Raw genomic sequence first — 25,057 nt, 5'->3', positions numbered from 1 at the left:
CGTAGCCCGCTTGGCCTTGCTGCGACGAGGGCAGCGAAGATGGTTTTCAACCTGCTCGACGCGGAGCGGGATGCCCTCGAAGCTGAGCGTCTTCTCACCGAATTGACTGAGCGGGATAGCAACCGCGAAGCAACGGTCTTGTGTCTGGAAAACGACTTGGCCAACGCCAGAGCGAAGTTAGAGAACACGGCGAACCTGCAAAAAGATCTTCGGCAGGAGGTTGCCCCTCAGGAGGTGGCTGAGTCGTTGGCGAAGCAAATGGCCATGGAGAGGGATGCGGCACAATCAGCCCTAGTTGAGGCCGAAGAGCTTGTGCGGCAAGCAAAAGAAGAGGCGGAGGTTGAGAAGGCGCGCGCAGTGGTGGAGGCTGCAGCCAATGCAGTGGCTGCCTTCAAAGTTGTCGCGGAAATGACTGAGTACCTGGAAGGGTACTACGTCACGGCCGTGGGTGATATGGTTGCACAATTCCAGGAATTGGAAATGCTGGATCCCGCGGACTACAAGGTTCGGCTAGCGGAGAGGGGCTTGGAAGCGCCGCTGATGCCGCATGAAGTGATCCCGCCCTTCTCACAGCCTTCTTCTGCTGCGGAGGCCGAAGTGCAGATGGATGATGGTAAGAAAATTTCTGACTCTTCTGCTTCTGGTTTATCTTGTGATAATGACAATTCTGATTCTTATCCGGAGATCCCTTCTCCTACTCCTCCTTCACAGAGTATTCGGATGCACAACCGCCGCAAGGCGAACCGGGGTAAGCGGCGGAACTAGATGCTGGGGGACCCAGTGATGCGGCCTGAAGACCGCCAGCATAATAAGCTGCGAGGGAAGAGTAAGATGGGGTTTATAAAGACTTAGCGTAACTGAAGAGCATCCCTCGTCCCCGCAGTGCTTTATCATCTGCTTTTCATTTCCTTGTATTTTTTGAATTTTCCCTTTTGTAATGGCCGAACATGCTATCTTTAATGAATAAAAGCTATTTTGGGTCCTTCAAGTGATTTCTTCTATGTTATTGCCATAGCAACGTTATGTGATTGTTATTGTATACTTGTGGCTACATGCTTAATACTATCTTTGTTGTGCGCACAATGAAATAGTCTGTCGAAGGAATTTAATTGCCGTAGTACCCTAGTGTACTGGTGTAGTAAGGATCGATGGTTTGAAAAATTCCTCATTTCATTGATAGCCTGGCAATGTTCCATAAGTACTTAAAACAGTCCAAGTCCCTATGTGTTGCGCTACGCGCGGACCCCTACTTGTAGTAGTACTTAAGATGTTCCATGTTCCAAGAGTGGGCTAGTCTCTCTCCGTACTGTCCTCTAGGCAGTACGTGTTTGGTGCCACAACTTCGACGACTTTGTATGATCTGTCCTATCTCAGGCGTAACCCAGTGACATTTGTTTAGACCTTCTTTAGGACCCAGTCGCCTAGCTGAAATGTCCTGCTCTTTACTTTAGTGTTATAGAAGCATGCCACACGCTGTTTCTCTTTCAAGAGATCTTTATCAAGTTGCATATTTTCTGAATTGGTCTCGGGGTCAAACAGTGAAACCCGTTGTGTTGGCTGGATTACTTCGATGGGAAGAACTGCTTCTGTGCCGTACATTAGGCAGAAAGGAGTCTCGCCCGTAGCTTCTGTTGGTGTGGTACGGAGTGCCCATAGTACCTCGTCGAGTTTCTCGGGCCAAAGTCCTTTGGCTTCATCCAGTTTTTTTCTAAGGAGGCCTTTGATCAACTTGTTGGCGGCTTCCACTTGCCCGTTAGTTTTGGGGTGTGCCACGGATGCGAATTTGAGTGTAGTCCCTCTTGCTCTACACCATGTGTTGAGGTGGTCGTTATTGAATTGTGTGCCGTTATCTGTGATGATAGACTCCGGCGTACCATGGCGGTAGAAGATGTTGCGTTGCAGAAAGTTTTAGACCTTCTCGATTGTTATGGCGGTTAGGGGCGCAACCTCGATCCATTTGAGTGATAATCGATGCACATAATGACCCACTTAAATTGGCACTTTCCGACGAGAAGCGGGCCTATCAGATCCATTCCCCAAAGGCAGTTGATCCACGGGCTAACTATGTAGGATAGCGATTCTGAGGGTTGGCGTGGTATGGGCCCGTGAATTTGATATTTATGACAATATCTGGCTAGCTCTTGTGTGTCAGCGGCTAGTGTGGACCAATAGTATCTCATTCGCAGTGTTTTACTATCTAATGCGCGGCTGCCGCAGTGGTTGCCGCCATCCCCGCTGTGGATTTCGTACAAGATCTGCCTGCCTTCTTTGGTTGTGACGCACTTTAGGCTGGCGTTTAGCAGACCTTGGTGGTAGAGTGTGCCATTCTGCAAATGGTATCTCACTGCGTACCTCTCTAATTGCCATGCGGCATCCTTGTCCTCAGGTAGCTTGCCGTCACGCTTAAGTGATATGATCTCATCAATCCATGAGACTTGGTCTCGCTCTATCTGGCATATCTGTTGTAAAGTCTGGGAGATGGAGGGATGGTGGAGGATTTCAACCCTGGTATCCTTATGGCATTGATGTGGTTACGATGTGGTGAGTCTTGCTAAGGAGTCCGCCCTTGCGTTACTGGCCCTCGGGATTTGAGTGATGTGGTAGAATTCGAATCGTTTTAACAGCGTGGTGGCGTATGCTAGATAGGCTGCTAATTGCTCATCTTTGGTAGTGAAAGATCCGGTTATTTGATTGACTACTAGCTGATAGTCGCTAAATACGTTGATACTAGTTACACCAGTGCTGAGAGCCAATTGTAGTCTTGCAATCAATGCTTCGTACTCCGCCACATTGTTGGAGGCAGCGAAGTTAAATTTGACAGCATATTCGAGCTCAAGTCCCCCCGTCCGCTCAAGATGATCCCTGCTCCGCTAGATTTGGTGCAGCTGGAGCCATCCACGTGCAAGTTCCATGGCGAAATTGTGGTAGGGTTTATGACATCGTCTGGTGTCATTTCAGCTGTATGTCAAGGGATCATTTCTGCAATAAAATCAGCTACGACTTGGCCCTTTATGGCGGGTCATGGCTTGTATTCGATGTCGAATTCCGTCATCTCAATAGCCCACTTGCTGAGCCGCCCGGAATGTTCTGGATTCTGTAGTACTTGTTTGAGAGGCTGGTTTGTAAGTACGTGGATACTGTGAGCTTGGAAATAGTGGCGCAGTCGTCCAGCTGCCACGATAAGCGCAAAGGCTAACTGTTCCAATGTTGGGTATCTTGTTTCTGGGCCGTTCATGACCCTGCCTGCGTAGAAGACTGGTAATTCTTTAGTTCCATCGCGGCGAACTAAGGCATTGCTGACCGCGGTTGTAGATACTGCAAGGTAAAGGTACAAAGGTTCTCTTGGCTGCAGGGTCGACAATAATAGTACTGCAGTGAGGTAGTCTTTTAATCCCTGAAAGGCTTCTTAGCAGTCATGTTTCCATTCGATCAGTTTGCTTTTGGAACGCCTTAACATTTTAAAGAATGACTCACATTTGTCGGTCAGTCTCGAGATGAATCAAAATAATGCCACAAGTCTGCCTTGAAGGGCTTCTACATCCTTCTTAAGTACCGGCTACGCCATAACTAGGATAGCTTGTATCTTTTCCGGGTTTGCTTCTATGCCACATTGACTAACGATGTAGCCCAGGAACTTACTTGTTGTTAGGCCGAAAAAACATTTTTCGGATTCAACCGCATCTTGTATTTTTGAGCACATTGAAGATGGTTCGGAGATTGGCTACGTGGTCTTCGGTCTTGATGCTCTTTGCCAACATGTCATCTACGTATACCTCAATCTCTCGACCGATGTGTTTGTCAATCATTTGGGTGATGCAACGCACGTACATGGCCCCTGCGTTCTTTAGCCCGAAGGGCATGACGTTATAACAGTAAACGCCTCTGTCGGTAACGAAGGTTGTAGCTTCCTGATCCGCTGGGTTCATGCGTATCTGATTGTACCCGGAGTAGGCATCCATCATGCTTAGTAACTCATGACCTGCTATTGCATCGATTAGTTGGTAGATTCAAGGTAGAGGGAAGCTGTCTTTAGGGCAAGCCTTATTTACGTTTTTGTAATCCACACACATTCGCCATTAGCCATTGGCTTTACGGACCATGACACAGTTTGAAATCCACTCAGGGTAGTGGACTTCCCTAGCAAACTTCATGCCTTTCAATTTGTCAACCTCCTGGCATATTGCCACGGTTTTTTCATCGTTGAAGCTCGAGCGCTTTTGTTTAACTGGGTGTGCGGAAAGTTTGATGTGCAGCTCATGCATGATGATGTCAGGCGAAATGTCGGGCATATCCTCGTAGGACCATACAAGCTTGTCAAGTCCCTCTCAACTGTGGGGCTAAGAGTTGTGCCAACCTTGATCTTTCGCTCCGGGTGGTGCGGGAACGGTGTGATGCTTTCCAAGGAGGATTCAGGATTCGCCGGAGTTTTGGCTTCGTAAGGCGTAGCGTTTTGCTTGTTCTTACTTTTTGGCATTTCGCTGTCCCGTGCGTCGACAACCTTGTCGGTCAAATTTGTTGCGGCGTGGCCAAGATTTCGTGTCGGTTGCACGTGCGTCTAATCGCGCGTGTTTGGCAATCCTTTGCTACGGACTGTGATCCTCGGACCTGTCCTGTCCCGTGCGGAGTTGGGAATTTGATAAGCATCATGTATCCAGCAATGAAAGTTCGCATCCGGTTGAGTGTAGGCCGACCGATGATCCCGTTGTAGGAACTGTAGGCGTCAACTACGATTAACTCAGATTCGACGCAAACTGTGCATGCTGCGGTCCCAATGCGTACCGTCATATAGTCCGAGCCTAGGTTGGGTTACATCGCCAGAGAAGCTGATCAACGGTTCGTGGTCCTGTACTAACTTCTTTCCACTACGCTCCATCTTCTCATAGCATCCTTTGAATAAGACGTTGACCGTGGATCCCGTATCGATCATCATCTTCCCTACGTCCCACTGTCCGCCCAAGACTGCGTCAATGAGGAAGGCGTCGTCATTGGGTAAGGAAATGCCAATTTCCTCCTCCTCGGTGATCGGTTCGATTACTCGAGATCAATATTAACCCTGTAAGCATCGTTAGTAGTATAAAGCAAGAGGGTATCGTTCACAAACCGGGGATCCAACCAGGGTAAAGAATCACAAACATTTAACAACGAATTCATAAGAGTTTAAAAGATTTGAGATATATTTCGGATCAAACATAAAATAAACCTAAACTAATATATACATGTGATCAACTAACCAACACATAAGAAATTACCAAACAAATAACATAAGAACAAAGGTAACGAAATCTAATCTCAATTAAGTTCATGCCGTAAGGTTCATTATACATCCTAGAATCGGTTATGCAGTTAAGTTCCTCCCAAGGTTCCTAACTCAATGACACTTTAACACATTCGAACTCAGTCCCAACCTCATTCGAAATCTAACATACTTATCCTACCATGCAACTTCAAAGCCACGCATATTGAATTCATTAAGCATGTCACCTACTTAACCAACAATCATGCAATTCCAAAAATCACATAGAAAAGATAAACATATTCAAATGCACAAGTCTAACCGAACCTAGGCAATAATCGGTGAAGGTGACAAAGAACAAACAATTAATCAACTCCCAAGTATCAAAATCGTTTATAACTTTGGATTATTACACATGCGACGTCAACTTCCGGGTATCAAACACACACGTAAGTACAAACACACCGAAAATCATTTAAATAAATAAACAGAAATTCATGGCATAAAACCTAAAATCATTGAATAAAAATCGAAAACCTTAATTCATCATGTCATTCGAAAATTACAAATATCTCATAGACAAGAATAAAAATAACTTTAACAAAACCTAAACATAAATCATCCAAGAACAAGAACATAAAAACCCGAAAACTAAACATGAAGATCATAGAGTTACACTTTATAATTCTCCTCCAAGGTTCCTTACAGTGGTAGCACAAGATCTTCAAGAGAATGGTATCCTAGGCTCCCAAGCTTTGGACATAAAATATGGTGAAGGGTGGTGAATTCGGATTCTATGATGCTTGGTGAATGAAAGTGTTTGGGCAGAGCTTTGGCAAGTCTTGTGAGCAAGGTTGATGATATGTTTCTGTGGAATTGAGGTGCTATATATAGAGGAAGAAACCCAAGGGAGGATGGCCACAAAGTCCACAAAGTTGAAACCAAATTGGTTGAGGCTTCCTAGATTCGGCAGATCTGACCTTTGTCCCTTGTTGTGGCCATAACTTTCTCTAGAAAATAGATATTGAGATGATTCCAACTGGCAATTTCAACTAGACTTCCGTGGCTTTTCATCCATAAATCATGAATTTTCTCAATCATTGTGAGCTGTCCAGGGGAGCTCGTCAAAGTTGGATGATCTGCAGTGCCAGAATTCTGATTTCTATAAGGATTGCATATCTTTTGCATTAATTGCATATCTTCTTCCTCCTTTAATGCTGATTTCTTTTGCACAAATTTCTTCCTTTGAATTAGGGAGGCAGCAAAAGTCTTAATTGTTGCAGCCATGTTTGATTTTTCTTACCTCTCCTCATTAAATTTGCTGCATGCCTTCTTTGACTTTCTTGCCTCTTCTCATTTAATTTGCTGCATGCCTTCTTTGACATTCTTTGGTGCATGGATTTATGGATATTCTGATCATATTTGTGCTCTATATGCAGGACAAACAAGGTCCCAAGTTTCCCTCATAACCCTTGGATCAAAAGCAAATCAATGGCTGAGATAATTCCGACGAGCTCACCTGACCTCCGAGTAATGATTTGGTCATATCTCCCTGTAGGAATAAGATATTGATTTGATTCCAAATCCTACAGAAACTAGACTCAAAATCCTTTTTATCCATATAAGGTACGTTATCTAACTCGATCGGAGCTATCCATGGGAGCCCGTCGAAGTTGAACTACGAATCTTGACAGCATTTTGATTCTTGCATGAATTGGGCTTTTAAGTGCATTTTCTTCTCTTTCCTTGTGGAACTAGGATTGCTTTCCTTCTCCAACATGGATTTGTATTTCCTAATAAGAATAAGTATGTTAGAAACAAAGAAATACGAAAGGATGAATCCTACTCGAACAAGGAATCATATTTCAACAAGGATTCTTAACACTTGCACGATTTCATCATCAATTCACTCATAATCGATATAAGCGCTACCTAAACACTTATTCATACAAAAGAAACTAAAACCTATTAAATAAGAGGTAACAAAGAGTAAGAATAGGGCATAAACATATTAAGAACGTCACACTTTGTGCTCCTATCACTCGGTGAAGGTGATATGCTTCCATCCTTCATTTTGTCTCTTGGTGTTTCCCCGTATGTGACGTATTCTGCCTTGGGTGGTTACTGCGGCTAAACCGTTTTTTTGCCCGGTTGGACATGTTTGTCGTTGGGGCTCCTCCCTCTATTACGTTGATGCGGCGCCGGTTTTCTACTACGGCCGCCACGTTCTATTGTGCCCTTGGCTGCGTCGCTCGAACCCTTGTGTCCCTGTTAGCTATTAGTGTGCGGAGGGTTCGAAAATCGTTCGTGTTGTTGCTTCCATTTTCATGAAAGCTGCACCACTTACCTGTCTCTGCTTCGGTTTGAGGGCGTAGTGGCATTGTTGGTTTCCTCAATGTCCCCTGATGTTTGTGAAAAAAGTCCTCTAGGGTTTCTCCCCTCAGTGGTGTATGGTCACTTCGGCATCCTATCGCGTTAACTTGGCGAGGATCTCTGTTGTTGCGACGCTCGCCGCCGAGTCTCATGTTCTTATCCCGTCCTCTGTGTCGATCGTGGTTGCGTGCGTCGCGGTGATTTGACTGATGCCACTCTCTTTTCCTTCCTTTGTTGTTGTCTTCTGTGCTAGGGAAGAGCTCGCGTTGGAGGGGGATGGTGTTTGTGTGTACGGCTGTCTGTGGCGCAATACTTTTGTCTGATGGTACCGGGGTTCACTTTTCCCCGTATGTGACGTATTCTGCCTGAGCATACAGTACTGCCTCAGTTATGATGTCATCATATGTGGCGTCGCGCATCCGAGGATCCACGTTGATATGGAACAGGAAGTTCTCTGACCGCAGTCCTTCCTTGAATGCAGCCAAGGCAAGCATTTTGTTCAGGTTTCGACATTTGGATGCTGTCATCTGCCATCGCATGATAAAGGCGCCCAACGTCTCCTTGCTTTCTTGCTTTACTTGAAATAGAACGTCAGTTGTGTGTGCGGCCTCGGCCATGAGGATGAACCGATTGAGAAATGTCATTGTCAACTGTGCGAAAGAATCCATGGAGTTCGCCGGTTGTTCGAAGAACCAATTCATAGCATCCCCGTCTAGCATCTCGCTAAACAGGTGGCAAAGTGTGGCGTCGTCGAATTCTCTACTGGCAGTAACCTTTTTGAAGTTATCGATATGCCGGAATGGATTGCCTTCGCCTGTATATGGCGTAATTTTTGGGCTCTTTGATTGAGAAGGGCGCACGGTGTTCATTATTCGCGTGGTGAATGGGCCTGGCCTGGCAGTGAACATTGGTTGGTACCGCAGATTAATGTCTCGTTGCTCTATTGCGGTTAGCCGCTGCAATATCAGAGCTAGTGTGGGATCCGTACTGTGACCAGTTGTGTGCGGTCTAGAGCGGGAGGTGACGCGTCCCTCCTCACGGTTGCGAATACGCCGTGGTGATGGTGGCCGCTTCTTGGCGAGTTCGGAAGGAGTCAAGCTGATGCTCAAGTGAACTTATTCCCGTCCTCTCATTTGCGCACTACCTTCACGTTGTGATTCGCCATGTTGATGACTGCGTTCAGCCCGCTCGAGCTGCACTTGCATCCTGTCGAGCTCGGCTTGCAGAGCTGCCGCCTTCTCGCGCTCAAGTGCTTCGCGCTGCTGGCACTCGGCTAGGTGTTTGACCATGTTTTCCATTCTTGCGGCGGTCGCTGGATCCGGAGTCGCGTTAGTGCTGACGACCGTTCCGGGTGTAGGGGTGAAGATGATAGGGTCGTTGGCAGAAGGTAGGGGATGGTTGAGGCTAAGGTCTGTGATGTCTTCGATATGACTGGCTGCCGGAGTGGAGGGGGAATGATTGACAGTACTCATGTCGAAGTGTAGTTGCTTTACTAAGTGTTGCATGTGATTTTTGGTAACTTTTTGTCGCGGATTCCTATAGACGGCACTAATGTTAACGTAGTGATTATACTAATGTGATACGCTATATTCTTTGCAAGTGAAGTAGGCCGTACTCCTTGTCTCTTTTCTGTCACAAATGGCACACGTCATCAAAGTATAGACCACGGTGGCGTGGTCTACAACTCTCCGACGCTCAAGTTAGGCTGATGGTAATTTATGCCGAGTAACAGTAGAGGGTCTAGTGTACTTACCTTACGAGGTCAAGGGTTTGACCTTTTATTGTTGAGTTGAGGTAGATCATTTACTTATCTTCCGGTGTGGGATGAGGTCCGAATAAGGTGTTCTCTAGAGTCTTCTTTGAGATGCGCGTGAGGGCGCGTCCATAGCCGGTTTGGGCCGCGGGGTGATCGGTTCGATTACTCGAGATCAATATTAACCCTGTAAGCATCGTTAGTAGTATAAAGCAAGAGGGTATCGTTCACAAACCGGGGATCCAACCAGGGTAAAGAATCACAAACATTTAACAACGAATTCATAAGAGTTTAAAAGATTTGAGATATATTTCGGATCAAACATAAAATAAACCTAAGCTAATATATGCATGTGATCAACCAACCAACACATAAGCAATTACCAAACAAATAACATAAGAACAAAGGTAACGAAATCTAATCTCAATTAAGTTCATGCCGTAAGGTTCATTATACATCCTAGAATCGGTTATGCAGTTAAGTTCCTCCCAAGGTTCCTAACTCAATGACACTTTAACACATTCGAACTCAGTCCCAACCTCATTCGAAATCTAACATACTTATCCTACCATGCAACTTCAAAGCCACGCATATTGAATTCATTAAGCATGTCACCTACTTAACCAACAATCATGCAATTCCAAAAATCACATAGAAAAGATAAACATATTCAAATGCACAAGTCTAACCGAACCTAGGCAATAATCGATGAAGGTGACAAAAAACAAACAATTAATCAACTCCCAAGTATCAAAATCGTTTATAACTTTGGATTATTACACATGCGACGTCAACTTCCGGGTATCAATCACACACGTAAGTAAGAACACACCGAAAATCATTTAAATAAATAAACATAAACTCATGGCATAACACCTAAAATCATTGAATTAAAAATCGAAAACCTTAATTCATGATGTCATTCAAAAGTTACAAATATCTCATAGACAAGAATAAAAATATCTTTAACAAAACCTAAACATAAATCATCCAAGAACAAGAACATAAAAACCCGAAAACTTAACATGAAGATCAAAGAGTTACACTTTATAATTCTCCTCCCAAGGTTCCTTACAGAGGTAGCACGAGATCTTCAAGAGTATGGTATCCTAGGCTCCCAAGCTTTGGACAGAAAATATGATGAAGGGTGGTGAATTCGGATTCTATGATGCTTGGTGAATGAAAGTGTTTGGGCAGAGCTTTGGCAAGTCTTGTGAGTAAGGTTGATGATGTTTTTCTGTGGAAATGAGGTGCTATATATAGAGGAAGAAACCCAAGGGAGGATGGCCACAAAGTCCACAAAGTTGAAACCAAATTGGTTGAGGTTTCCTAGATTCGGCAGATCTGACCTTTGTCCCTTGTTGTGGCCATAACTTTCTCTAGAAAATAGATATTGAGATGATTCCAATTGGTAATTTCAACTAGACTTCCGTGGCTTTTCATCCATATATCATGCACTTTCTCAATCATTCTGAGCTGTCCAGGGGAGCTCGTCAAAGTTGGATGACCTGCAGTGCCAGAATTCTGATTTCTATAAGGATTGCATATCTTTTGCATTAATTGCATATCTTCTTCCTCCTTTAATGCTGATTTCTTTTGCACAAATTTCTTCCTTTAAATTAGGGAGGTAGCAAAAGTCTTAATTGTTGCAGCCATGTTTGATTTTTCTTAGCTCTCCTCATTAAATTTGCTGCATGCCTTCTTTGACTTTCTTGCCTCTTCTCATTTAATTTGCTGCATGCCTTCTTTGACATTCTTTGGTGTAGGGATTTATGGAGATTCTGATCATATTTGTGCTCTATATGCAGGAGGAACAAAGTCCCAAGTTTCCCTCATAGCCCTTGGATCAAAAGCAAATCAATGGCTGAGATAATTCCGCCGAGTTCACTGGACCTCCGAGTAATGATTTGGTCATATCTCCCTGTAGGAATAAGATATTGATTTGATTCCAAATCCTACAGAAACTAGACTCAAATACCTTTATTTCCATATAAAGTAGGTCTTCTAACTCGATCGGAGCTATCCAGGGGAGCCCGTCGAAGTTGGACTATGAATATTGACAGCATTTTGATTCTTGAATGGATTGGGCTTTTAAGTGTATTTTCTTCTCTTTCCTTGTGGAACTAGGATTGCTTTCCTTCTCCAACATGGATTTGTATTTCCTAATAAGAATAAGTATGTTAGAAACAAAGAAATACGAAAGGATGAATCCTACTCGAACAAGGAATCATATCTCAACAAGGATTATTAACACTTAGCACGATTTCATCATCAATTCACTCATAATTGATATAAGCTCTACCTAGACACTTATTCTTACAAAAGAAACTAAAACATACTAAATAAGAGGTAACAAAGAGTAAGAATAGGGCATAATCACATTAAGAACGTCACACTTTGTGCTCCTATCACGGGGCAGCCCATTGCACAGCTAGTACGGCTGGCTCACTGTTAGTAGTGCGAGACTGGGCTATTTGTTAGTCTTAGTGCGCTTATAGTTGTGCTGATTCTGGCGGGCATAAGCCTATGCCAACACATTTTAAATGCCAGATTTTATCTTATTTTTTTAGTTAAAAGATATACAAAATTGAAACAAAGATATCGAAAAGAAATTGTTACATTTTTTTAACTCAAGAATGTTACAATAGCATTAAAGCTTTATGTATAGTAATTAAGATCCTTCCTACACTTCTGAGGCAATAAATTACATGAGTTTAGCAACAACATTAAAAACTATGATTACAAGCTTGCATTATCACTTCCAAGTCTGATAATCTGATGTAGCTTGGGCACCTACAGAACATAAAAGGCTTAGTAGCTCCACACTCTTGCTCCCCATGACCTTGCAAAATAATAGCATTAATTAGTAATGAAGGATTTAAAATGTCATATAATGCTTTAAGCCTCAATGAGAACAAAAGCCTCAATGCAAATAATTAATGGTACCACTGTACCAACAGACACCCAAACCTACTAAACATGCAGAATTAATCATATATGTAACCAAATAACACAAACGTAATCAATTTGGAGCTGTTACTGCTCCTATATCCACTATGTTTTTATTGCAAGAAGAACTTAACATGAACAAATATAATGCCGACTGATCCTTCTTTGGTGTTCCAGCTCCCACCTGCACAAATACTACTCAAAATAAAAACCATATACACTCATAGCAGCACAAAAGCAGCAACTAAGTTCGTTAGGATTCTTTAATGTAAAAACCTGATTTACTAAACAAAGTCCTAGATTCAAACCACAGATGGTCATGGACAAAAGTTATTCAAATTTGAATAATAAAACTGATATGGAACTATATAGGAATTGCATCTCTTTACCATATTCAGACACTAGCAGTAAGTACTCTTCAATTGAATAGTAGCTATGCAAAAAAAAGATGATTATATGCTCTAGAAGACATTAGACATCTCATATCCTAAGTAAAAGCATGACCACAAAATTAGAACAGAGAATTGTATATGTCAGACAATCCCAAACTCAAAAGCTTAGCCATAAAACTATGAGGTCAGCAATGTACAGTAAGCTAATAATACATTGACATTGAAACTATTTTGGTTAAATTTTCATAGCGATCAAATGCAAGTCAGGGATGATACACAAAAACAACAAGCATGAGAACTAGACCAAAAAGATAAAGAGACTCGAGGTGGATGAAAGTGGCTACCTTGGCATGTCGGTGCTACTTCTAGACATCTCATCCTTATAATCGGGATCGAAACCATGTTTGGGTCATGTGCTCCACCTCCCCAGGTTGTTGTCCCTGCTCATTCAAATTTGCATTATAATGCAATCCTTGCATTCTCGGAGCATCTTTGATCATCTTTCTTCATTTAAATAAAAAAAAAGAACTAAAAACAGTTTGATCGCCTGAAAGGTCGTTGTGCACAGTGTGAATTGGTCACACATGTCGGTATGCCTTGCTCAACCCCGCCTAGAGCCTCTAGGGTTTCGACATCCCCATCGGTTGGACCACAGTGAGGTTTTGAGTTCTGGGCTGCATATGTTGAACCAACGTCCTCTCGGAGTGCACCACCAACGCCGTCAAGGTGCCGAACATGTCGGGTGGCTCGTAAACTAGATAGAGAGATTATGTTGTTAAAGGTACATGGGAGCCATATGATCATTCCATCATGCATGGAGATACCCCTACTTCAGGTAATAATGATAATGTTATATCTAGTACCTGTGTTGGTTTAGGAGACGGACAAAGTGCTTTCACCAGAGAAGAACTCCAAGAAGAGGGGCCGACTAGCAATAGACTCCCCTTCACCGAAAAAGATTAAGACCATTTTGGGAGGTCATGTTCCAGAACTGCGGCTAGAAGCTTTGGGACTTACCGATGAAGATTTGAAACTGCTATTGCTTTGTTTAGGAAGAAGGGTGGGAGACTCTTGGACAACAAGAATTTTGCCCCCAAGCCAAGCAAGAAACCAGGTCCTTGGGCTCCACATGTGAAGCTTCCTAGTGCCTAATGTGGGAGGAGGATCGCGTAGACTTTTGACGCGTCACCTAAATTATTCTGATTGGTAGATGCCTACATTTTATTCTGGGTATTATGTGTCATACACCAATTGCGATCTCTAGGAGATGCGTAACATTTGCTATATGGGTTTCTTAGAATGCTTGTTTTATTCTCATGTAGTTGTACGTTTATTTTGTAATCATTTTATAATGAGGGTTACTTATCGTAGATTGCATTTTAACGGATGATCTTAGATCATTGTTTAATGTCGTAGGGCAATACAATTCATGATGTATGTAGCCATTTGGGCCGTGGTTAATGGAAACTATTTTCTTAAAAACAAAAAAAAAGCAAACACGTAGTTTAACATAGTTATTAATTTAAGCCCATAATTTTCTACAACTTCGAACCTAACTGGCTCTTAATGTTAAAAATAATATAACACACATTAGAAGAGTGACAAATAAAATATAATTAATAAGTGATTGAATCATTCTCAATAATACTAATGCATTTTTTTATTAAAATTTAAAACCTAACATCTTAAAAGGTACTTATGTCGGGACAATCACACTTCATTAAGCAAAATAGCTTAAACGGTATTCTTAGTGACTCAAAAGTTTGGAATGTGAGTACGAGAGAGTTCCAAGATACACCCAAGGTCATAAAACTCCTTTTTTTTTCGTGAGAAAGCATATTCAAACTAATGAAACAAACTAGAAAGAGAAACGGATCTCAGAAAAACCTCTAGCTATACGAAAATGGGAAAACAGTTATGCCAAACTACCTAAGTAGCACAGACACAAACACGAGTGTCCGTATTGAATACGATTCAATACGAAGACACAGTATATAGAAATTTTTTTGAACACGGATACGTGGTGGACACGTTAATTAAATATTATTTTTAATATATATATATATACAGTCCCTATCCAGAGTGAAAGTTCACTCTGAAGTTTCAGAGTAGTTTCAGAGTGAAGTTCCAATTTTGGCACACTTTTCGGTCAAAATTTTTCAGTATAAGCGATTCAATATTTAGGTATGCTATTCAAGATCATCTCTACAAAATTTCATCTAATTCGGACATCGTTAAGATATTGAAATTAGATTAAATCAATGAATGAATTAAAACTGTTCAACGTGAACCGTTCGTGTTAAATCTCAATTTTGAAAGCTCAAATCATTGTCAAATTGGATGAAACTTTATAGAGATGATCTTGAATAGCATATCTAAATATTGAATCACTTATGGTGAAAAAATGTGACCGAAAAGTGTGCCAAAATTAGAACTTCACTCTGAAAATTCAGAGTGAACCTTCACTCTGGATAGTGACTGTATATATATATATATATATATTTAAAAAATTAATTTATAAATTTGAAAATATATAGAATTTTACATGTATATATATGTCAAAGTGTGCATTAAAATGATGAAAACATAACTTGTTAGAATGACTAAGGACTTGATAAGTACCTTGGATAACCAAAATTCGAATTCAACCACAAGTATTCTTATTTTTATCACGAGTTTCTCTCTTTATATATATTAAAGTGCGCATAAATATAACAAAAACTCAATCTGTTGAAATGGTTGAGGAGTTGTTGAGTGCCTTGGATGACTAAAGTTCGAATCTCACTATAAGCACTTTCACTTTTATTATGAGTTGGTGCGTGTCCGATTCAGATACTCGCGTGTCCAGAGCATATTTAAAGTCAATTCATGTGTCCGATCGTATCTGTATCCATGTCAAACACCTAATTCGCTGCCCAAAACAAACTACACTAGCATGTCTACCACTGTAAAGTTTATATGTATGGTTGAATATAATAAGAGAGAGATCGGAGACACACTACTGTCGCCTACAGTTGCACAAGACACACGTATCTCAATCACATCAAGTCATTAACCCACAGCATCACCATTTCGGCATTTCCCATTGGAGCTCTCAGATTAGAGCTTCCCCCCAAACAAATCCAAGCACCTGTTACAATGTCGTCGACACAGAAACAAGCCATTTTCATCTGCTCCCTCATAGTCCTCTGGTACTCATCAAACATCGGTGTCCTCCTCCTCAACAAGTTCCTCCTCTCCAACTATGGCTTCAGATTCCCAATCTTCCTCACAATGTGCCACATGTCCGCCTGCGCCATTCTCAGCTACATTTCCATCGTCTTCCTCAAGGTTGTTCCTCTGCAGACCCTCAAATCGAGGTCCCAGTTCCTCAAGATTGCCACTTTGAGTATTGTCTTTTGTGGGTCTGTTGTCGGCGGCAACATTTCTCTCAGATACCTCGCTGTCTCGTTTAACCAGGCTGTTGGTGCTACCACGCCGTTTTTCACTGCCCTTTTTGCGTATCTGGCCACTCTTAAGAGGGAGGCTTGGGTTACCTATGCTGCCCTTGTCCCTGTTGTTACTGGAGTTGTCATTGCTAGTGGGGTATGCCCTTTCTTTCCTTTTCCCGCATTGGATCATAATACAATTTGGGATATGCTTAATTTGGTATTATGCTTCTTTTGATCCGTTTCCTGTTATGGAGAGTTGCTAAGGTTGTTAATAATGCAGATCTGAGCTTGTATAAAAATGGGGTTATTTGGCTATACTCTATAACTAAAACTTGCTGTAGATTTGATACATTAATTGTCAGTGTTGTATAATATTGCTGTGTTAGTGAGCTTCAACTGGATCATATGTAATTGAAAATGTTAGAATGGGATTTCCGTGGTTGATTTAAGCAATTTGAGAAACCAGGAGAGCCCCCAGAACAAACTCTATGTTTGGCTAATGTAGTTGTAGTGATGCAAGGTTGGTGTTTGATAGTTGTGCTAGCATGCGACTTAATCCTAATTTGATTGAAAAAATAGCATTCTGCTTATTGTTTCTCTTTACTGTCGTCTGTGTAACCCAAACTAATATAGGATTATTAACAGAGGAAATGATTGAAACAAAACCGTGTTTGGGGAAGGTAGTTAGGCAAGGTTTGTGTTTAATGTATATATATTGTCATGGGACACCATCTGATTAAACTTAATAGCCTGCTGCATAGGGTTTTCTACTGATGCGTTTCTTTTTTGTCAATCATATATGCAGAATTTTTTATAACAAAAGATAAGAAAGAAAATGAACTATTCCAATGATTCTCTGCTACACAGTACAGACTTTTAGCTTTCGTACAGCATTGTGTTTGATCTTCCTTTTCTTTTTTATCTTTCAATTTTTGCAAACAGATTGTGTTTTTCTTTTTCAATTTCAGTGGAATTACATAAACTTCTTGGTTCATGGCAGGGTGAGCCGAGTTTTCACTTATTTGGCTTTGTTATATGCATTATTGCAACCGCTGCAAGGGCATTTAAATCTGTTCTTCAGGGTATTCTACTTTCTTCTGACGGGTAAAATTGAAACCTTTTACGGTATAATCTGTCATTTGAGCACCTTGAATATATTCTGCTGATTGACATTTACACTTACTCTTTTCATCATTATTCAATCCACTTGGAACATTGTATTGATATGAAGAATCTGAATGGTTGATATGGGCTTGGATACACAACTGAAAAAATTTATCGCACATATTTATTTATACTTTCAGTTTTCCTATCTATGCCCTATTGTAGGGGGGTATGTGTATATCAGTGGATAGGTAAATAGCTGGAGTAATGTATGAAGAATGCTTTCTGAATTTTTGAGGATTGGATTACAACATATTAGTTCGTCATAGGAGAATCAAGCAAGATATGAGCCACTGTTCTATAAGATAAAGAACTATGGCAGCCCATTGAGGCTATGATTACTTCACTTAGAATTCCTATTTTTTGCTTAGAATGTGGATCGGGAATGATTATGCATTAGTCACTACTGTTCCAATTATCTAATGACATCTTTTTATTTGTAATAGCGTTTCGTTAAATGGACCAACTTAGACTATTCAATCATGGGTTCATGACCAGAAAGAGCTGTCCTTGAAAAAAAAAATGCCAGTTCCAAAACAAACAGATGCTCACATATATCCTTCCCTTATCAGAAAGCTTGATCGTTTGCCAACACAGAGATAAGAATTGCATGTATCAATCTAACTTATCTCTTTGCGCTCACACTTGGCCAACATTCTCTCTAAGATCGAGGCAATAATTTTCTACTTTTACTTCCTTCTTGCTTGATTGGGTTGATGAGGAATGAACAACAAAGACATAACTTCTAATTAGTTAGACTTTTCAGAATCCTGATATTCTTTGTTTGATTTGGAAATGTTTGTCTTTTTTAAGTTTCCTCTATCTTATTCTCCAGCCAAGCACTCTTTACTTGGCTCTGATGTTTCCTTACCTCTTGGCTACTTTGATGTCTTGTTTTGCCAGGGAAAAGTTGAACTCTATGAATTTGCTGCTTTATATGTCACCAATTGCTATTCTAGTACTCTTGCCTGCTGCACTTATAATGGAGCCCAATGTTGTAGATGTCACTCTGAAACTCGGAAGGGAGCATAAATTCATGTGGTTACTTCTTTTGGTTAACTCAGTAATGGCCTATTCTGCCAATTTGTCAAATTTCTTGGTGACGAAGCACACAAGCGCACTAACACTTCAGGTTCTGACACCTTTTTCCTTCTTCTTTTTTTCCATATCAATACGTTCATCACCTTATTCTTCCAAACGAGTTTCAGAGGGTCTAAGCAGTATATGTCAAATGTGTATTTGTGCAAGTCGTGGTTTAGGCACAAACTGAAAGCTCCCAGTTACGACCACTGATTTTCTTCTGCTTGTGTTACAGATGACCTGAAACAAATAAAATGGAGTTTAGACAAGCATGTTTTTTAGTTTAGGGACATTGTTACCAACTTAAAATAATCCACCACTCAATGATTTCACATTTACTCTCTCAGAACAAATTAGGCTAAAATGTTATGCAAAAACCTCCAAATGCAATTGAATCAAACTGTTCTAGCTGATATCATCTTCATTCTCTCTTTTGACTTTTCTTGAACTCTAGTCTATTTCCTCTACTGATATTATGTTTTAATCAGGTATTAGGTAATGCAAAAGGTGCTGTGGCTGTTGTTATCTCAATTCTTTTATTCAAGAACCCTGTAACTGTCATCGGAATTGGTGGTTACATGATAACTGTTATGGGGGTTGTTGCTTATGGAGAAGCAAAGCGAAGGTTTAGATAAGTGATCCAGTTACCATTATATATTTTGATGACTCAAGATTTCATTCGAAGAGGTTAGTGAGATTATATTCGACTAGATTCTTAGCTGAGTGTTGTTTGGGGATGGTGAGAGAGAGAGAATGAGTTATTTGATTGTGGTGTTGTATTATTATGTATACAAGCAACTCGTTTTGTGCCTGATTCTACCTCTGTTATTTATAGACGATTATATATTAACAGAAGTATATTTGATCATTGTTGCTTATCTCCTAAGGTACATTACATACTAGCAAATTCCCTAGTTGCAACTACTGACAAAAAATAAGGGTACGGAACCGAAGTTGCATGACGTCATTTGAACTCTTAAATCATATATCCAATTTGGTCTTCTCTGATTCTGTATGCAGGAACTTAAAATTCAGGCTATCTTGAACAAAAGCTTACTGCATATATGTACAGCTATGTTGTGCACGAATCAGCTGAAAACAATATGTTGTGCATGAAATTTAATGGAGTAAACCATCTTCATTAAATAAGTAAATCGACCAAGAGCTCGACAAAATTGCACACGTTGCCCAAAAGTTAACAAAGTTAGTGTGGATCTGAATAAAACTCGTGTCAGCACATAAATGGATGATCGTGATCGAAGCTACGTGATTCTGACTTAAATCGAAAATTGAATGTCGTTGACGATTCGAAATGGTAATCAAACATTTGACGGCTATAATTAATAATTATTTTCTATTTAATTTAGTTATGAGAATAACTAATTTTAAATTAATCAGAAAATACATATTGATTTAATTATAAAATTAAAGAAATTTATTATTTTAGTGTCATTAAAATATTATACAAAATAGAAACCTTGACACTATAAATACTCTCTTCAACATGAAGAGAGGAAACTTGAGAAGAATAGAGAAAATCACTTGAGCAAAATTACTCTCGAGAAATCCCGAAGTCTCTCAAGTCCACGAAGATCATCAAGTCCATGAAGAATCATCAAGCTACCAAATCACTCATTCTTCATCAAATCCAGATTCAAACTCAAGTCCACAAAGAATCATCAAGCTCCCAAATCGATCGTTTTTCATCAAATCCAAATCCAAACTCAAGTCCACGAAGAATCATCAAGCTGCCAAATCGATCTTTCTTCATCAAATCTAAATCCAAACTCAAGTTCACGAAGAATCATCTATCTGTCAAATCGATCGTTATTCATCAAGTCCAAATCCAAACTCAAGTCCACGAAGAATCGTCAAGCTGCCAAATCGCTCGTTCTTCATCAAATCCAAATCCAAACTCAAGTCCACGAAGAATCGTTAAGCTACCAAATGCTAGAGCTCAACCCACGACGTTTATGACACTTGCTAGTAAGCCTCGTCAACCAGTCATCACCTTGGTGAGTTTGGGAGCAATAAAGCATGTCTCTCAAAGTGGGAAGAAGTAAGTGTCAAAGGAGAAGGAGCCAAAGGAGCAATATCCTCTATCCGTTCATGGTGATGGTCCTATCCTGGAAGACGTTTTCTTTGATGACGAATCAAGCACGGCATCATACCATGGAAGTCCCAAAGAAGATGGCGATAACTTTCATCCTATGCCGCATGAATCTTCTTCTGAAAATGCGCAGGTCTTGGTGACGGGGGCATCCACAATCGAGGAGCAACTCTCCAATCTATTGGAGATGGTCGATAAGCTCACCCGAACGGTTGAAGAAAAGGACGTGCAAATCGCTGAGCTTTATACCAAGTTGGGAGATCACGATAATGAGAACTCCACCAAAGGGTCGCCTGGCAGGAGCAAAGTAAACGAAAAAGGAGAAACGTCCAAGAACGATGGCGACTCGCTTGCTTCCTTATCACTCCAGCAATTACAGGACATCATCACCAACTCAATTCGGGCTCAATATGGAGGTCTTTCTCGTGACTCCCTCACTTACTCCAAACCTTACACTAAGAGGATTGACAACTTAAGGCTGCCGCTGGGATATCAGCCACAAAATTTCCAACAATTTGAAGGTAAAGGGAACCCAAAGCAACATGTTGCCCACTTTGTGGAGACTTGTAGTAACGCCGGGACATAAGGTGATCACCTTATCAAGCAGTTTGTTCGGTCGTTGAAGGGAAATGCCTTCGAGTGGTATACAGACTTGGAGCCGGAGTATGTTGACAGTTGGGACCAAATGGAGCACGAGTTCCTTAATCGATTCTAAAGTACAACGCGGACGGTGAGCATGATAGAGCTAACTAACACGAAGCAATGGAAGGATGAACCCGCGATTGGCTACATCAATAGATGGTGTTCACTTAGCCTTGATTGCAAGGACCGACTGTTAGAGGTGTCAGCTGTTGAAATGTGCATCCAAGGCATGCACTTTGATTTGCTATACATCTTGCAAGGAATCAACCCTCATTCTTTCGAAGAGTTGGCTACTCGAGCCCACGACATGGAGGTAAGCTTGGCAAGTCATAAGGGAAATAATGAGTCCCTGGTTGACCAATGAAACGACAAAGTCTTCAGAAGTAGATTTGACAAAGTTGTGAAGAAGCCTTCCAAAGGTGGAACCTCCTTGAACCTACGATCTCTACGCGGGATAAGAAAGCGTTCAATAAGGTGGAACCTCCTCGAACCTACGATAGAAGTAAACGCACGTTGAAGGAGATGGAGCGAAAGACGTACCCGTTCCCAAACTCTGATGTGGCGGGCATGTTAGAGGATCTGCTCGAAAACAAGATAATAGATTTTTCGGAGTGCAAGCGTCCAAAAGAAATGCATCGTGTCAACGATCTGAAGTATTGCAAATATCATCGCCTCGTTAGTCACCCTATAGAGAAGTGATTTGTTCTCAAGAATTTGATAATTAACCTCGCCAAGCAAGGGAAGATTGAGTTGGACGTCGACGACGTTGCTGAAATCAATTGCACTACCGTAACATTCGGGTCATTCGAGCCAGTTCCACTCCATTTTCACCCAATGAAAGCACCGTTCTGTTTCACAAAGGAGGCGCACGAACGTAAGAAGATCAAAGAGGTTAAAGAATGTCCTGCTTCAACGCCTATCCTCCAAGTTGCCTTTAATGCCGATGATGAAGGATGGATATTGGTCACCCAGAGAAGAACTCGCAAAGGTATGATGTTAAATTCACCGATTGCCCAACCAAGTTATAAGAAATCACCTTCCCGAATGGAGGATAATGACGAGGACGTTTTGAAACGAAAGTTGTTCCATATTTGTGGAAGCCTCTTCGCCGGAACTTGTCAATAGAGCAATTGCCTACAAAACAACCGAATGTCACTTCAATGGCCACAAGTTGTGAAGTCAACTCCAAAGAAGATGAAAAGCCTGAAGCAAGACAAATAGGTGCAAGTCAAGTGTTAAAGAAGAATGAGGTGTTGAAATAATTGGAGAGTCTACCTTTCCAACTTAGCCTCTCTGACTTGATGCAATTGCCAAAATCAACGAGATGTGCGCTTGTGGAGTTGCTCATTGATGTAGGAAAACACTCCACAAACATGAAGGAATGTGGCGCGTGTGATGCATATTTTGATACCATTCACTTCATAGATGATGACCTCCAATCGGGCTCTAAGCCACATAATCGGCCTCTTTTTGTGACATGGTACATACGAGAGCGGAAGTTGAATCGCATGCTCATAGACGGAGGGTCAGCAGTAAATATCATACCCAAGTCAACCATGTCTCAACTCGGCATCAACGTTGATGAGTTATCAAGGAGTCGTCTCATGATCCAAGGTTTCAATCAAGGAAGACAAAGAGCGATACGAATGATCAAACTAGACATGGACATCGGAGAACTAAAATCAAACACCTTGTTTTATGTCATTGATGCGAATACCTCATACAACTTGTTGTTGGGACGACCATGGGTACATGAAAATGGCATCGTGCCATCCACTTTACATCAATGCTTCAAGTTCTATCGCGGAGGTGTGAAAACCGTGGTAGGAGATACCAAACCATTCACAGAAGCTGAATCATACTTCGCGGATTCTAAATTCTACACAGTTGAGGAGTCAATGAAAGAAGTCCTTCCGGTCGGAGTACTCTCCACGGGGAAAGCCGCTAAAGTTAGGGAGAATGATGCCAAATCAAAATACATTGAGCTTCATGGTGAAGTGTCGCAAATGTCTCATCTGAAGTGGCAACATCGTCTGCGGAAAGAAAAGCCAGCCATGTCTTTACGGTCCTTCGCTATGTCCCGAAGTCTAGACGAAGGGAGGGGGAATCTCCATTTGTGGGGACAAAATCACAAGAGTGCCCACGAAAATTTGAAGAGGATGATGTGAAATTGTTGAAAGAGGAGTCAACATTGCCATTAATAAAGGTGAGTAACCGAAATCCCACAAAGCAGCCATTAAAGGGGTTTGTTAAACCAATTTAAGGTAAGACGGAACATGGATCGATGCCCAAGAAAAGAACAAGTTAAGGGTTCGATCCTAACACATACAAGCTGTTAGAAAAGAAGGGATATGACTTTGGTTCATCAAGAAAAAAAGACGACCAGGCTGTAGCAAAGATGGCGCATGAGCTCGATGAGTCACAAAAGAAGTTAAGAGAGCAAGGGGCAACAATTGATTCTTCTAAAGCTGGTCTCGGTTTCACTTCAAGCAAGCCAATCAGAATTTCAGGAAGGAGGAGGGCGGAGCGAGCCAATGTGCAACATATCAGTGTCGAGGTAGTTGCAGAGAACAGAGGTTCAGTCAACCCCTCACATTTCATCGTTCGATCGCATTCGTCCAGGTTCCCGAAGAGCAACATCTGAACGCATTGAAGGATCAATCACAAGGGTGTTAGTTTTTAACCGTGTGAACATGACAGCAAGTAGAGGTTCAGTCTTCAATCGCATCGGTAGTACAACCACTCGGACTCCCACATTCAAAAGGATGTCAAGTTCAGACAAAGATAAAAAAAAGTCAAACCTCATTTCGCGAAAGCCCGCATTGGAAAAGATCCAAGCACCTAAGGAACGATAGATATGCAAGAGGAAAACGACTTGTAGTCGAACGGAGAGCAAATAAATCCGAAGTCTTATCCTGTCACGCATGAAGAGGCATTGTGTGTTGGAAGTAGATTCCACGGATCAACTCAAAGTGAAGCAACATACCATCATATTCACTGGCCAAAAAGAAGATAGCAACCTCAATAATGGCGGTGAGGATGACATTGTCCAAACCTCTTATATGTCACGGTGACAGAAGCAGATGTCATAGAGGAAGACGATCATGAAGATTTTGAAATTGAAGTAGACGAAGCTCCTCCAGAACTTGAATACGGGGGGCAAGCCACTATGGACGAACTTAAGGAGATTAACTTGGGAACAGAAGAAGTCCCAGGTCCTATTTTTGTGAGTGCGTCTTTAAGTTCCGAAGAAGAAAAAGAATATCTCGATCTGTTGCTCGAGTACAAAGATGTATTTGCTTGGACGTACAAAGAAATGCCTGGCATGGATCCAAATGTAGCAGTTCATCGGCTTGCTGTCAAACCGGAGGCTCGGTCAACCAAGCAAACACAAAGACGCTTTCGAACAGAACCTATTCCTCAAATTGAAGCAGAAGTTGATAAGTTGAAAAAACGATTGCCGCAGGCTTCATTAGAGAGGTTCAATATCCCAAGTGGATCGCAAACATTGTTCATGTCAAGAAGAAGAACGGACAAATCCGTGTTTGTGTAGATTTTCGTAACTTAAATGAGGCGTGTCCAAAAGATGATTTCCCTCTGCCAATCATAGAGCTCATGGTGGATGCGACAACCGGGCATGAGGCTTTGTCATTCATGGACGGATCATCAGGTTACAACTAGATAAGCATGGCCTTAGAGGATGAGGAACTCACTGCATTTCGAACTCCCAACAGAATTTATTGCTATAAGGTCATGTCATTCGGGTTAAAAAAATGCCGGTGGAACGTACCAACGCGCTATGCAGAAAATTTTCGGTGACATGCTGCACAAGTATGTAGAATGCTATGTTCATGATTTGGTTGTCAATACAAAGAAAAGAAGTGATCACTTGCAAGATCTACGAAGAGTATTCGACAGGTTACGCAAATA

The 25,057-nt window shown here is 41.5% G+C and overlaps 1 protein-coding gene across 2 annotated transcripts; it reads left to right on the top strand.

Moving 5' to 3' along the window:
• Window positions 1-15,695: 15,695 nt before the first annotated feature.
• Window positions 15,696-19,237, top strand: LOC126798714 (UDP-URONIC ACID TRANSPORTER 1). 2 transcript variants are annotated; one of them, XM_050525755.1, is made up of 4 exons: window positions 15,696-16,285; window positions 17,132-17,213; window positions 18,297-18,427; window positions 18,864-19,237. In XM_050525755.1, the coding sequence occupies exons 1-4, from the start codon at window positions 15,839-15,841 to the stop codon at window positions 19,008-19,010; spliced, it is 807 nt and encodes a 268-aa protein (XP_050381712.1). In that variant the 5' UTR covers window positions 15,696-15,838; the 3' UTR covers window positions 19,011-19,237. The 2 variants fall into 2 exon arrangements, with proteins under 2 accessions (XP_050381712.1, XP_050381711.1); XM_050525754.1 differs by having other exon boundaries at window positions 15,700-16,285; window positions 17,132-17,235; window positions 18,199-18,427.
• The last annotated feature ends 5,820 nt before the right edge of the window (window positions 19,238-25,057 follow it).

The sequence above is a fragment of the Argentina anserina genome, chromosome 6 (assembly GCF_933775445.1).
Source record: "Argentina anserina chromosome 6, drPotAnse1.1, whole genome shotgun sequence".
Lineage (NCBI taxonomy): Eukaryota > Viridiplantae > Streptophyta > Magnoliopsida > Rosales > Rosaceae > Argentina > Argentina anserina.
The sequence above is the reverse complement of the archived record's forward strand: the minus strand, read 5'-3'. Positions and strand labels throughout refer to the sequence as shown.

Bases quoted from the DNA above. Each gene is read 5' to 3' on its own strand.
- LOC126798714 (XM_050525754.1), top strand. From the start codon at position 15,839: ATGTCGTCGACACAGAAACAAGCCATTTTCATCTGCTCCCTCATAGTC. The intron at 16,286-17,131 runs GTATGCCCTTTC...GGTTCATGGCAG, and splicing joins GAGTTGTCATTGCTAGTGGG to GGTGAGCCGAGTTTTCACTT. The intron at 18,428-18,863 runs GTTCTGACACCT...TGTTTTAATCAG, and splicing joins CAAGCGCACTAACACTTCAG to GTATTAGGTAATGCAAAAGG.